This window comes from Amblyomma maculatum, chromosome 6 (assembly GCF_055883805.1).
Source record: "Amblyomma maculatum isolate TAMU_Amacu chromosome 6, ASM5588380v1, whole genome shotgun sequence".
Lineage (NCBI taxonomy): Eukaryota > Metazoa > Arthropoda > Arachnida > Ixodida > Ixodidae > Amblyomma > Amblyomma maculatum.
The window spans coordinates 158,501-174,304 of NC_139349.1; the positions used below are offsets into that span (position 1 = coordinate 158,501).

General features: G+C 46.5%; 1 protein-coding gene across 1 annotated transcript; it reads left to right on the plus strand.

The window, feature by feature from the left end:
* Positions 1-8,157: 8,157 nt before the first annotated feature.
* Positions 8,158-9,021, plus strand: LOC146184917 (uncharacterized). Its single transcript, XM_084605841.1, has one exon. The coding sequence runs from the start codon at positions 8,158-8,160 to the stop codon at positions 9,019-9,021; it is 864 nt and encodes a 287-aa protein (XP_084461967.1).
* The last annotated feature ends 6,783 nt before the right edge of the window (positions 9,022-15,804 follow it).

A 15,804-nucleotide genomic window follows, 5' to 3' on the forward strand; every position in this document is an offset into this window, starting at 1 on the left:
GGTCGCCAAATCCAGAAATGGACGAGGAGATCACCGTAGCGGAGGTAAGGGCGGCGCTGCTCCAGCTGCGCACTTCCTCAGCACCGGGAGCTGACGGGGTAACCAACAACTGCTGGGAAAAAGGGGAACTGCCGGCCTCCTGGAGGCACACGAAAGTTACTTTCATCCCAAAGCCGGGCAAGAGCCTGGAAATTCAAAACCGGAGGCCCATATCCCTCACATCGTGCCTAGGCAAACTCCTAGAACATGTCATCCTAAACCGAATACAAACACATGTGGACGAACACGAACTCTTCCCCAACACCATGATAGGCTTCAGACCACATCTCTCCACGCAGGACATTGTGCTCCGGCTGTCGGAGGACGTGGTAAGCCAAGGGTATAACAAAGGGACAAGAGCAATCTTAGCCCTCGACTTAACAAAGGCTTTCAACAATGTCGAACACGAGGCCATAACGGCAGCACTTTCAGACTTGGACGTAGGCGAGCGTACCCAAAACTATATCAAAGCCTTCCTATCCAATAGGACGGCAGAGATACGTTTCGGGCCGCTCAAATCGGACACCTTCAAACTGGGCAGCAAAGGCACCCCGCAAGGATCGGTGCTCTCACCCCTGCTCTTTAATATCACACTCATACCAATGACTCGAATCCTAGAGCGAGTTCCGAACCTTTCGCACTCCCTTTATGCAGACGACATCACGTTATGGACTAGAGGGAGTGACGGCGATATAGACCAGATGCTGCAAGCGGGAGCTGACATTGTCTCGGAGCGGGCGGAGGCGATAGGCCTGTCCTGCTCTCCGACAAAGTCGGAGCTCTTGGTCATGCGTTACAAACCGAAAGGATCGGCCAGAACAGCTCCTATCCCCATAGAGATCTACGTAAACAACACCTTAGTCCCCGAAGTCCAAACGATTCGATTATTAGGCATGCACCTTCAAAGCAATGGCAAAAACACAGCGACAATCAACAAACTCACGGCATGCGTAAACCAGACGAACCGTCTTATTCGACGCATCGCCAACAAGCATGCGGGAATGAAGGAGGCGGACCTCAGAGGACTGGTTCAGGCCTTCGTGCTAAGCCGCTTCATCTACTCCCTTCCATACCTAAACCTTTCTAAAGCAGAAAAGGAAAAGATCAACTGCTTAATAAGACAAACGTACAAGGCAACCCTACACCTGCCAAGATTCACACCAACAACGAAACTCTTGAAAATGGGCATCCATAACACGCTCGAAGAGCTAATCAAAGCACTCAGGATCGGCCAATACGAGAGGTTGTCCAACACACCTACAGGGAGACACATTCTCCAGGAACTAAAAATATGTTTCGAAACAACTAAAACGAACGAAAGATCCGTACCCCGCGATATATTCAAGCACCTCGTAACGCACCCGATCCCCAAAAATATGCACCCGGAGTACCACAAGGAGAGAAGACAGGCCAGAGCCAAATCTCTTCACAAGCATTATGGGAACTACGAGGAGGCAGTCTACGTAGATGTGGCCGAACACGAAGAGCGGGACGCCTTTGCGTTCGCCATCGTAGACCAAAAATTTAAACACCTCTCCGCCGCTACCGTCCTCGGCAGACGCGCGGAAGAAGCGGAGGAATCCGCGATAGCAATTGCAATCACCAATACTGCCTGTGGAATTATTTTCAGCGACTCAAAAACGGCCGTGCGTAACTTTGGAAAAGGCAAAATTCACGAAACGGCATATAGAATCCTAAAAAAATCACATTTCTCTCCCCGCCAGATTAAAATTATCTGGGTCCCTGCGCACTCGTCCCACCCGGGGAACGAAGCAGCCCACAATATAGCCCGAGGATTCGTCAACCGAGCAGTGGACCAATCGTGCCTGCGAGGGGGGAAGGAACGCATGATAACATACCAAGAAATCACCACGTATTACAGGAATAGCAGACTAGAATACCCAGCCCCGGATAAATCCCTCAGTAAAATCCAGCAAGTGACGTGGAGGCAGCTCCAATCGGATACCTTCCCTAACCCTTTCAAACTATCACTGGTCAACCCAGGGCTGTACACCCCCAAATGCACGCTTTGCGATGCCAAAAAGGCCGACCTAGCTCATATCTTACACATGTGCCCTGAGCTCCAACCCAAAGCCGAATGGCTATTATCTAACCCACTGCAATGGGAGGCTGCGGTGACCAGCTCTGAACCTGTGGTACAACTGCGGGCGGTGAGCTGGGCTTTGGAAGTCACCGAAAGACACGGTCTGGCGGCCACATCACGAAGCCAACGGAAAGAAGCCCATTGATCATTTGACAAATGTCTTTCTTTCTTTTTCTCTCTCTCTTTAGGAAAATAAAGTTTTCACCACCACCACCACCTTTGTTTTGGTGCCATGACTCGGCAGCAGTCTTTCACAGTGAAAAACAAGCTAAAAGTTACAGACCAGTTTTTTTTTTACCCTCACGCGCAGGCTGCTAGCGCGGTCCTGCTCTCAACACCAGGCAACATCTCTCAGGCGCGTGTGAACAGGGGACTGCAGGACTGTGGGTCATGCGGATGCCTCGCATTGAATACGTATTTGTGAGTGATCGTTCTTCAATGCTGTCGTTAACGCACTGTACCGCTTATGCATGGAGGTGTATGCTGTGCCTCGCTACTCATACCTGTCCCTGTTCCAGAGAGTACAACCACATTTTAAAGTGCACTGTTCTCTTGTTGACGCAATATACGAAGGTAGTCGACCATGAAGGTTGCAAACTGTAAATCGCCGTTTACGCGCAGTGGCGGCGTGTTTTTCTGGGACTGCCCTTCACGTAATGCACACGTTTTGCTTTCTACTTTCTTGATTTTGCGCATCACAATGTAAAATTTTGGATCGCACTCCACGATGTGAGATGTAACTGGATCAGAGAGCTTCGTGCTGAAGGTTGCTTAGGCAAAACGCATGTTTTCGGCCACCAGTGGTTCATATTTGGCTTTCGTTTGCCGTTACTTAAGGGGAGATGCTACTCGAAGACACTTTTTCTTTAATATTTGACTTAAAGCTATAAAACTGGTTAATAATTCAGTTTCTTATGCTGATTTCTAATCTGCAATTAGTTTTAGTGCAAGTTGCATAGTTTTTGTCTGTTCAGTGACAGTGTGTAAAATATACTCTTTTGCCCCCCCCCTTTTTCATTCTAAACTTCCATAAACACACATCATCGATGGCTCATTTTGATCCATATAAACTGTAGAGTGCCAAAAACTAATAATAAAGTGCCTACATATAAAGCATGCCAATGATGTGAAAAACTTGAACCTGGCAAGTCTACATTTTCAAGGCACCACCATGTGGTAATTAATTTTTTAGTAAATATTTGATCAGTATTTATTCTTGAAAGAGATAACGGCACTCCTCATACCTCAGAGACAATGCGTGCAAAATTTCATTCAGATGTGAGCATCAGAAGTACCATAAACAAGGAGGGCAAGCGCTGAAAATTGCCCAAAATTGCATTTTGAGAAATACGCATTTAAGTTATAATTGGATGTTTATTTTAAAAAAAAAGCACTTCAATTAATATCAATCTTTGGAACAAAAGAAAATTGTCCATAAAGCAGCCACTGGCACTAGAAACTTCCTGCAGCATATGTGGCTCCCTCACGACCCTTGCGAGTGGACTCAGAGATGTGCTTTTTTTCTTCAGTGTGCGGAGATTTGTGTTCGCTTCTGCAGTCAGCTTCAAGGACATTTGTTTCTGCATTGTTATTTCTCTGGATGTGCCAAGCTTTGATCCATCGGCTTGTGGAGTCCAATAATTGAGGAAAATCGCACTAGCTGCTCATACCCAATTCCTATAAACAGGCCACCACAGCAGCTTTGACGTTGACGGCGAAGCTTTCATCCGAGCTCCCACTGTCAATCTTGGCTCGCATCCTTGCTCGTGTCCCTGCACGCCGCAACTCGCCGCAATCAGTATGTTGTGGAAAGGACACATTGCGGGCAGGCAGAGTTCTCACAGAGTTCTCGTGGGCAAATCGTGCCGCCCACAAGAACGTTCAGCGCTGCCAAGTCAGTAACGACAGATGACGCCTCATCGCAGGCTATTTCCTCACCTTAGAAATGCCCAATCTTTTTTTCCGAGGCACTCACACAATCTAACGTTGCTTCAAATTCCCCGGAGGCATCTGAAACGCTAGAGGGATCGGCGTCGGTTCCACTAGGCCTAACTGCCACAGGTCAAGTTGTCATTGGACGAGCCTTCGCTTTCGAATTTCGCTAACGTTCTCTATATTTGTGAACAGAACGGTATTTCACTCCTCGATGACTGCGCTGGTTCGATTGTGCTTCATCCATGATGAAGATAAAGTTGCCGAACTATCGTCACTCAGAAACGCACTTCGATGTAGCATGGAGCCAGCAAGTGGGCTTCGCCACATGTGCGCGCACGGCGGCCAATGGCGATGCCCAATTCATACCACGTGATTTAAAAACCAGTCGCAGCGCTCGAAAAACGCGACAAAAGCATGCTGATTTTTAATTTTTCTTCCGCTGTAGACGACGGGCAACTGTGGTGATTGGGAGAATGTGGCTTGGGTGATCTCACGCGAACCGCAGCGGCAAGGAACCACGCCGTGCCAGCCGCAGGACGTTCGAAAATAGTGTAGTTTCGGTCATTCAACTTTGGAATGGGAGCAGTTAAGGATAAAGGTAGATGGAGAATACCTCAGTAATCTGCGATTTGCTGATGACATTGCCTTGCTAAGCAACTCGGGGGATGAACTGCAAATAATGATTGATGACCTAGACAGGAAAAGTAGAAAGGTAGGCTTGAAAATCAATATGCAGAAGACTAAGGTAATGTTCACCAGCCTCGAGAAGGAACAGCAGTTTACATTAGGTAGCGAAGTAGTGGAAGTAGTAGGCGAATATGTACTTAGGACAGGTAGTAACTGCAGATCCGGGCCATGAAAACGAAATAACAAGAAGAATAAGATCGGGATGGAGTGCATTTGGCAAGCACTCGCAGATTATGACTAGCAGCTTACCGGTATCGCTGAAGAAGAAAGTATACAACAGTTGCATCTTACCTGTACTCACCTATGGGGCTGAAACGTGGAGGCTAACCAAGAGAGTTCTACTTAAGTTGAGGACAACCCAGAGGGCTATGGAACGAAAAATGGTAGGGGTAACATTAAGAGATAGGAAGCGTGCCTAGTGGATCAGAGAAATAACTCAAGTTACCGACATTCTAGAGGAAATTAAGAAGAAGAAATGGGCATGGGCAGGACATGTAGTGCGGGGAGGATAACAGATGGTGGCTTTGGGTAAGGTAACAAACTGGATTCCAAGGGAAGGAAAGCCTAGCAAGGGGCGGATGAGGTTAAGACGTTCGCAGGGGTCAAGTGGATGCAGATAGCACAGAACCAGGTTAAGTGGAGAAATATGGGAGAGGCCTTCGCCCTGCAATGGGTATAGTCAGGCTGATAATGATGGTCATTCAACTGCCACTGTGCGCTCTTTAAACGCAATTTCAGCCCATTTCCTGATTACATTCAGCTTTTTATTTTCATGAAGGTAGAGACACTAAACTTGACAAAACAAGTAAAAACAAAAAAGTCATTTTCGAAAAAACCCGCGTTTTTCGACCCGCATCTCCCCTTAAAAGGAGTGCAAGTCCGGCTATAACAGATGCATGGGCGAGTGGGTAATCCATGAATACAGACAGCGCAAAAAAAAAAAAAAGACTGGTACATAAGTCATCATTTTTTTGGTGCTGTCATACAATCAGAGTATAAGCAATACAAGTTTTATATTTCCTAATTACAGAGAGAAGTCGGCATGCAAAACGGTTGAGCGTAATAGCTTTTTGCTGTTAGCATCTGCCAGAGACACAACACAATTTCATTACCATATATTGCCGCATATAAGTCAGCCTTTTTTTTTTGTTGTTGTTAAATGTCCTTCCAAAATTTGGAGGGTCGACATAAAGTCGAACCCGGATATATCGAACTCGAAGGGGATCGCGAAAGAGTTCGATATATCGATAATTCGATATACAGAAATCGGCTTGTGACGGCACTTACGGTGCGAAAAAATGATACCATATTTGTCGCGTAATCAACCCACTCGCATAATGAACCCACCCTCCACTTTTGCACCCGAGAATTTGAAAAAAAAAATGCGTTAAGGCCAGCTCGTTCACATGCAAGCGACTGAGCGATTTCAGCAACGAGTGGCAGCGGCAGAGCGAAAATTTTCAAATTTGTTAGAACTGCGTCCCTCTCGCCACTCGAGCCACCACGGCAGCTCAAAACAAGGTTTCTGCGTCGCCGCGGCGGCAGAAATCGCGAGCATTTTCGCTTGCATGTCGATGGCTCGCGTCAGTCCGTTTCGGTCGTCTCATCCACAGCTCCTTGGCGGCGTGCCAAGATGCTGCGCAGCGATAACGTCAGGGCGTGTTTATCTTTTGATAGCTCCTGCGGTGGCGGGGAGCGAACTTGGCAGAGTGCCCGTGATGGCCTGATTGCACTAGCCTGGTTCAGTTTATCACGCCGCGCTTGGGGCGGGCGTCATGATCGCAGCAGCTGACCACGTGCTTTCGCTGATTCATACATGCAAGGATAAACGATAAACAGCACCGTTGCGTATTTAAAAACAGAAAGATGCAAGAGTTCTTTCAAGTCACCAAAAATTTAGAAAAGCAGCTGTGATAACAGGAAAGCTTGCGAGCATTGTAGCTAAAGGTTCGATGCCAAAATTTTCAGAGCGAATGGAACTGCTGCACTGCTTTGCCATTGGATAAATGACTATGAGGTGCACTTGCAAAGAAAAGGCAAATGTTCAGCAGGCAGCAAGAACACAGGAAGTGCCTTTGAAGACATCTGTGCAGATGATAGTTCGTCAGAGAATGTTGAACCTGCCCTAGAAGGGACAACTGATCAGAAAAAGCCCTCTGATGACCTGCTAGTCTCTGATGCGAGCACCTCTGACACTGTACCAGTGGGAAATAAGGTGATTTCCACAACTGCCGAAGATTCTACTGCACATGACCTTAATCACAATGACAATCTGGAACACGAAGCTGCTTTCAACACGAGAAATGAAAGCCTTCCAACAGCAAACGAGGCTATTGATGTATCAAGTGATGTGCTAAGTCAAATCAAAGTTGCGCCAGCAATGCGGAAGTATGGGTGGCCAAAAGGACACACACTGACCGTAGTTGGGCTGATTAAGAAACGGGAACATGTTGCTGGAGAACGCATGCCCTTTAAGCACTTGTCAGCAAGAGAAAAAAGAAAAATTCTGACATGGTTAGTTGGCGAATGTGCTGCAAAAGCTTCAATGCAAGGCAAGGAACTGGGAGAAGCAGACATTGAGCAACAGCCAGAGTTAGTGCACTGTGGTGTTTTAGACGAAAATGTTGACATAAATGCTGTTAGAGCTCATTTTTCAGATGATGCCTGGCTAGCCGTGACTGATACGGTACAATGTAAACAAAGGCTGCAACAATGGAAATGTGAAGCGTGCAGGACCAATCTTGATACTCATGACTCCATCGTGTGACTGGTGTTTATCATGGTACCATTTGCCTTGCGTGCGCCTTAAGAGGCAGCCAGCAAAGGTCTGGCAATGCTCCAGTTGTGAATAGCGCTATTTTGTATTTTTCGCGTGCAAAAAAAGAGTAAAAAAATGTATTTGTGCCTTGTCTCTGCAGTAAGAATGAAGGATTTCGAAATTTCCTTACACTAGCAAGTTTTTATTGTGAAGCAATACTACTTTAGCTACCACCTCAGCCCGTGCCATGCCGCGGCCGCATAGCCACGCTTGACCTTTCGCGTAACCTCGCTGCGTGAAGTCATACCATCTGTGTAATAACGGGGCCCCATCTCATGCCGTCGCCTTGCGCGGCGCATAGCCACGGCCGCGGCCTGACTCCCGTTCCTCTCACTAGGGGCGCTGCGCACTGTGACGTCATACCATCTGTGTAAAAACGGGGCCCCATCACACGCAGTCGCCTGGCGCAGCGCATAGCCACGGCCCGACTCCCACTCCTCTCACCAGGGGCGCTGCGCGCTATGTGACGTCATACCATCTGCTTAAAAACGGGGCCCCATCTCACGCCGTCGCCTTGCACGGCACATAGCCACGGCCGCGGCCTGACTCCCGCTCTTCTCGTCAAGCCCATAAGATGCCGCCTCCAGCCTATACGCTTCAGCAAGTTGTAAAGAGAAAGCATCAGCGAGCTACGGAGACAGAAGAAGAAGAAGTACGGCTTTCCAAGCGACGAGCTCAAGATGCAGCCAGGCGAAAAAAACGCTCAGCGTCTTCGGCAGCAGAATCAACGGCAGAAGCAGGTGAGGAAGTTATAGGTTTGGCCGACAGTGTGGAATGTGCATCTCGTTCCAGCACTACTAGTTGGGAATGCCGGAATGCAGCCAAACGGGAGCGATGTGCCCAAGAAACTCCGGAACAGCGGCAGCAGCGACTCGAGAAGGAACGTGCGTATCTAGAGAGGCAGGATGAAAAGCAAAGAAAACGGCATGCTGAAAAAACACCCGAGCAACGAGAGGAACGTTTGAAGAAAACACGAGAGAGATCTCTCACCCAAGCTACCCGGACTCAAACCGATGAAAGTGTTCTGGCACAGCGCCCTGAAGAACATGCAAGGAGAGTGAAGGAGTTTGAAGCGGCAACACGTGAATTCAACAGACGCTTCACTAACAATCCGTTTGGCTATGCATGTTCGGTGTGTGACCGGTTGTGGCACAAAGAAAAACTTACGCCGGTGAGTTCCCTCATGTTTCCTACATTGCTTAAAGCTTTACCGCATTGGAATGAAGAGGATTTAGCCAGTGCTATGGCGTGCAATACATGCAAGAGTAGCCTTAGAGATGAAAAGATTCCTCTGTACAGTGTTTCAAATGGGTACAAATACCCACCGATGCAAGAAGGGCTACCGCGCTTGAATCCGGTTGCAGAACGGCTTCTGTCTCCGCGCATACTGTTTGTACAGATTAGGAGACATCGTACATTTATCGTGTACGAGGAATAAAATACAATCAACAATCCGCTCACGCGCGCGCTCCTTCGTCAGTGCAGACGTGCACGATCGAATGGAGCTTCGGGTACACTTACACATTTTTTACCCCTAAGTTTTGCACAAAAATAAATTTACCAGGCTATGCAATGTGCCTTTAAATGTTTTAATTAGGTGTAGCGCGACCTGACGTGAGTGCATGGTGCACTGTTGGGTGGAGATTCTGTCAACCGCTACCGTTTTCGTTTAGATCAGAAGAGGCACCGGCAAAAATTCATGGCGCGTCTCAGATTCAGAGTAAAGAACAAAAATTTACTCATATAGTAAAAATTTCACTTGTCTAGTGGAGTGGGCTGTTCTACCTTCGTTCAAAACATATCAGTCAGTTGAAAGACCGAAGATGTATATGCAGTCTCGCGACTACTTTTAATCAAGGAAATCGGCATAAACAGTTAAGCAGAATCGAAAAGAGCGGCAAACAATAAAAAAATTGTCCTTCAAAGTCACACATTGCACTATATGTTCATCAATTCATCAAAATGCGACCTGCATCTAGAAAATTCAGTCTCAAAATCTTCTTGAACGGCTTGTGCACATAAGGAGTTGGCCTCTCGGTCTTCTGTCACTTTCCTGGTGTAATTAATTGAGAAGAAGCATTCTGAGAAATTTTTCCAATATCAAAGAAGCAGACCTAATAACATAGCTGTTGTCAATTCCTTTCGGGCAACTCAGTGTTGAATTCTGAAATGCTGACTGAATCAGGATCTTAAGAACTTCGAGAACATTTGTATGTAGTAGGTGCACGGCAGCTTTTTCGAAAAAAAAAAAAAAAAAAAGCTTGTCCAATAGGGCAACAAGCTCTGATTTCGGATAATGCAGTCCACTAGAGTATTGTCCTCGTAGAAGAGTGTACTACATGGGGCTACTTCTTTCGCTAGTTTCAAGAAGAATAGCGCAAGCGTCACACCCGAAGTTGATTCACTAACGATATATCCAGCGACGTAAGGTAAACCGGAATATGTGACAGTGGGAAATGGAATGGTAGGAGATGCCATCACTTCCTTCAGTGCCTTGATTTTATTTTGCTCTCAGATGAAACGTCCGTCTTGACAATATAGTCATGCTAGCTGTTACGGCCCTCGCATCTAGCATATGTCATTCCCTTCCGCACATTGACCTTACTTTCCCGAAGATCGAGAGAGCCTCAATGGGTCACTATATAAGGCTTGAAATGAGTCTTCAGTGAGAGTTTCCTTCTCTAACGCTTTAGAAGTGGCCTTACACTGTCCTTCTGGACTGCCGTCCGGGTAGCGAAGAACCCGTGACAATATAACAAAACTTAGTCATGATTACCGTCACTTTATCAGGGGTTGCCGGCATCTTTGGAACACTGCCTGCAGTCCTTCTGCAATGTTAGCCCATGAGGCTTCTCTCTCTCTCAATGTCGCAGGTGTCCAGAAATACCATTACCATTTCCCGCGTACAGGATCGACCCCAAGTGAACCTGCAAACACAGAATTGGCACACAAAATATGTATATATAGAGGGTGGAAAAAAGAGAGTCATTCATAATGAATGACTGAATGACATAATGACATGAATGAATGAATGACATAATGAATGAATGAAGTCATTCTAGTGGAAATTAAGAAGAAGAAATGGACATGGGCAGGACATGTAGTGCGAAGAGAGGATAACCGATGGTCGCTGAGGATAACAAACTGGATTCCAAGGAAAGGAAAGCGTAGCAGGGGGCGGCAGAAAGTTAGGTGGGCGGATGAGATTAAGAAGTTCGCAGGGGTCAAGTGGATGCAGGTAGCACAGAACCGGGTTAAGTGGAGAAATATGGGAGAGGCCTTCGCCCTGCAGTGGGTATAATCAGGCTGATGATGATGATGATGATGATTCATAATGAAAATTTACAACACTAAGATGCTTTCAAAAAGTACTTCAATGGTTGTTTATGTAGTTTAACATCACAAAGTGACTCAGGCAGTAAGAGACGCCGCAGTGGAGGGCTCCAGAAATTTATACCACCTAGGGTTCTTTCTCACATGCAAGGCATTGCACAGCGCAGCGGCGCCTTGCTTTTCATGAACTTCGAAAAGTGCCCACTGCCGCCGGAATTCGATGCTGCATCCTTGGGTTCAGCAGTCGAGCACCCTAACCACTGAGTCACTGCAACAGGGCTACTTGAGCATTCAATCACATTATTCTTCTGAAATGATTGGTTTAAGGGGGACACGACCTTTGAAAACCAAAAAATCACGAAACAGTCGATTTTTAGATTATATATTCCGGTAGTATGTCTTATAAACTACCCTTTCTGTAATTATCAATGCCCAATTCTGCGTAGAAATACTCTAAATTAATTATATAACAAGCGGCGGCTGCCGCAGAGCAGCAAGCAAGCGCCGAAAATTCCCAAACATCGCGTGCGCGCCATTCCTTTCCTGCCGAACGAGCGCCGCCATCTTGGTCTTGTTTTGTTTGTGAATTCTTGCGCTTTCTTCTGCCACCCTCGGCGGTGGCGGCGCGGTCGAGGCGTGGCTTGCTTCGGATTGGGAGCCTCGCGACAACTTTCGAATTTCCCGCGCTCGAATTCAAAGCTGCAAGGGCAAAGCGCGCGCTCTGCGAGAACGCGGGGGATCGGGCGACTGCTATTGGCTGCTGCGCCCGCCAACGCGATCTCCGCCTGCTACTTCACTGCGTCACCTGCTCCGGCTCTTTGCTGTCGTACTTCGTGCGTTCTGTTCGCCTTTCGCAATTGCGATAGCCGGATTTACTATCTCTCATCATGCCCTCTGAACAATTTCCAGCAGCGTGCTAAACATTGTGTGGTTGCTCACGATGCCTCGAGATGCGACACGCGTTCAGTGCACGGAAGCAAAGCCTGTCCTCATGTTGAGGCGCACCGACGACGACTGCATCGACGCCTAAAGCGTCCTAGTATCTGTTACAGTGGAACTTAGAAAACAATGAAATAAAAAAAGCCCCTAGTCTTGCCCCACGATAACTATCCAGAAATTACCTCAATGACTTTCGCAATGCCAACACATTCCGAAAATTCTACAGGCCTGGATCCATGTGACCAATATTATATACTTCTGTAATTTGAGAACCAACATACACAGCTTTATGAAACTTAAGTTATTCAAATGTCATGCTATGAGCCTGCCCTAATAATTTCATTGAGATATTTTAACAAAAACGTTAGCGTTCTCTTAACCTTCTGGCAGTTTTCTCAGAATCACTTTTTTGCCTAATGTGGCTGCTTAGGACAGCCGTATCTCGGGAACCGCTTATCAGATTTTCATGAGGTTTCTTTTATTCCATACCTCAACAAATTTCTGAGGGCAAGACCATTTCCTTTTTTCGAGATATTGTGTCTGGAATTAATGACAAATAATTAAAACTTGGTTAATGCAAGCCTGATAACACTCATTTTGGTACTGTGCTAAAATTTTTCAGCGAGGAAATTTGGAAAAAGGGAATTGTCTTGTCCCGGGGGAACTATCCAGGAATGACCATAACAAATTTCATAGTTCCAGCAGGTTTTGCAAATTCTCCAGGCCTGCCCCAAGGGACCTATGTAAACCATCTTGATATACTCCTCTAAGTTGAGAATCAATCAGCCCAGCTCAATTAAACTTGGTAGTTCTTCAAATGTTTGTACTATGAACCTACCTTGAAAATTTCATTCAAATATCTCAAGAAATAAAGAAGTTGGTGTTCAAGGGTAGCCTCACCCCTTAAGCAATAACAATTCGTGGAGACACACTGTGCGAAAGCATCGCACAGTGGACTGAGGGCAGCTAACCAATGCCGCTCACTGCTGTTGCTCAGGTTCTGGGTTTTTAGTAAATTTGCATGTTGCCCGGAATAAAATCGCGAGACAGCCAACTGCAGAGGGCTTTGGGGTATTCAACTTCCGTTCTGGCTATTTCTGTAAGTGAAGTTTTTCTATAATCCGGTTTGGACGAAGGAAGATCCTGCAGACAATCACTTCATTTCGTCCATGCATATACGAAGGCATCGAGTTGGTTGAGTGGTAGAGTAATAATTAAAACGAAGGTTCATCATCATCATCAGCCTGACTATACCCACTGCAGGGCGAAGACCTCCCCCATATTTCTCCAATTAACCCGGTTCTGTGCTAGCTGCATCCACTTGACCTCATCCGCCCATCTAACTTTCTGCCGCCCCCTGCTACGCTTTCCTTCCCTTGGAATCCAGTTTGTTACCTTAAGCAAACATCGGTTATCCTTTCTTCGCACTACATGTCCTGCCCATGCCAACGAATGTTACCGAGTGGCTAAATATTGTTAACTTTCGAAAAGAGCCGGAGGAAGTCACTGCTTCCAATGCAAGTCTGCATCGATGCGTAGGAGCACACCACGCACCAATGTGGTGTTTCCATTAGAAATCCAATGTGTTACATGAAATTTCATCAGTGTTATATCGTACTTCACGCTGTTAAGTGTTAGAAATGGAGTATTAGCCTAACTGTACTTTCCTAGACCAAACGGCGAGGCAGCAGTAACAGAGCAAAGCTGAAAATGCGCCGCTCTGTTGCAGAGTCCCGTCGTTTGTGCGGTGTGCACCAGTGACAACGACAGGCATTAGCATAGTCATGACACGACGCATCGCCAAGGATTGTCGCTTCAAGTGGTTACAACTTAAATGTTAGCTCCTTCAAATAGCTTAATGTTACTTCATTAGCATTCCTCAACCAGCTTGACTGCAATGCAACTAAGGCCTCATTCTCACAGCTGGTGCTCCTCTCCGTCGCGGCGGCACCGGCGGGGGACACTGCACGACGGATGGAGCGGCGCGATGTTCAAACAGAAAAGGGCGCCGGACGCCGTCAAACTTGTTTGGGCGGGGCCTCGCCGCTCACACGCGACTCTACGTCAGAGCGCTTTTTTTTTTCTCCTGCAAAAAAAAAAAAAAAAAATGCGGAGGGCGGCTGCCCTCCCTGCAGCAGTGGAAGTCGTGTGCTCCGCGTCTGTACGGAAAAAAAAAAAAAGAAGCGTGGTGTCTCACGTGCTCTAACAGCAGTTTGGAGCTAGAATGCGTTTTCATCTCAGCTTCGGTAACAGTACAAACACCACGCGTACTGCGCCAAAGCAAATGAGTATAATTATAGCAACCATGTATTAAACCGCAGAAAATTATGCTCACTCCAATAACATTATTCTTCACAATCAGCGAAATTATTCTTCTCAATCAGCACAATCACAGAAAGCATAATGAACTATTCTATCAATAAAAGAATTGTTCGCGACAGCATGGCAATATGGTTTTGATACAAGCATTAAAAATCAAGTTAGAATGGCACCGACTGAAATAATATTTCACGCAAATCTGTCGGAAGTCGAGGTTAGCTGTGTCGTCCTGCATATTGCAAAATTAAATAAAATCGGCATTTTTTGTTAGCCTCTTGTGCTTTGGATCTGGAAGGCATTGCCATCTTAGCTTCAGTAGCTGTACGCAACTCCACAGTTTACTGCAAAGCGCCGCGCGTACAGCACGGAAGCAAATGGGAACGATTATAAGCAGCGAGTACTAAAACGTAGTGTAAATGCACACTCTAGTTATATTACTCTTGATAAGCAGTTTCGTCACAACTTTCATAAAAGGGGTCCTCTGTCTGGCAGGAAGGCTGCGTCCTTTTCTTGAATTTTTTTTCCCATTGTATGGTTTTTCTTTATTTCGTTCCTTAGACCTCCCCCCATTCATGATGTTTTCTTGCCGCGCCATTCACCCACTGTTTGCTTTTTTTTTCTCTCTTTTCTTTGCTCGGTTTTCTCCTCTGCTCCTTTCCTCACCTCACCCATTACCTCTTTCTTTTCCTTCACCTGTGCGGCAGTCATTTTGACTTCTTCACCTGCCTAGCCAATAGATTTTCCGCCCGTCCGAATCTTTACTGTCCCGAACCTTGTTTGCTACGCCGTACTTGTTTGTGTTTCTGGTTGTGTCTATATAATGGATCTTAGCTCAAATTATGAGCCACATGCTTTATATGATTTAAATTTGCCAAGCACCTGTTCTGCGTTTGGATCGGCTTAGGTTTGCGAGAAAAACTACCCGCTTAACTGTTTGCAACGAGGTATCGTTTGCGTAGCTCCGGAATGGAAGTGAGTGAAATTCCAAATCTACTACTTGAGAATAGTACTGTTACTTCAGCGCCCCTGATAAAAAAAAAAAAAATCCCCGTCTCTTGCATTCCACATTTAGTGTCGCGACTTCTCGCAGCAGTTCGGAGTTGGAACGCCTTCTTATCTCAGCCTCAGTACAAACACCGCACGTACTACGAAACAACAAATGGGTACGAATATATATCAAGGCAGTATCCAAGCTCAGCATAAAATGCGCACTCCTATATTATTTATAATATTATTCATGGCAGTCAGCGAAATCGAACATATAATAACTCTGTCATCAATAAAGGAATGGGTCGCCAGAACTTGCAAGATTTCTTTTGATAAACCCATTCAAATATACAACTGAAACATCGCAAGGTTTTGCAGGAGGTCATGTTCAGCTGCGACACCCGGTGCATTGAGAAATGAAAAAAAAAAAAGGAACAGCATTTGTTGTCTCTTGCCAGCGCGCGCTTCGCGGGGCACCAGAGAGAAGGGCAACTCCAGCTTTTTTTTTTTCTCTCTGTGCTCGCGCACTGCCGTCTGCATGCGAGCCCGCGATGGCCGCGCGGCCGCTCCGCCGGCGCTCGCTTGGTCGCGACACGCAAGCCGTGACGTAGAGTCACGTGAGAGAAGCGAGCGCGCTCACTGG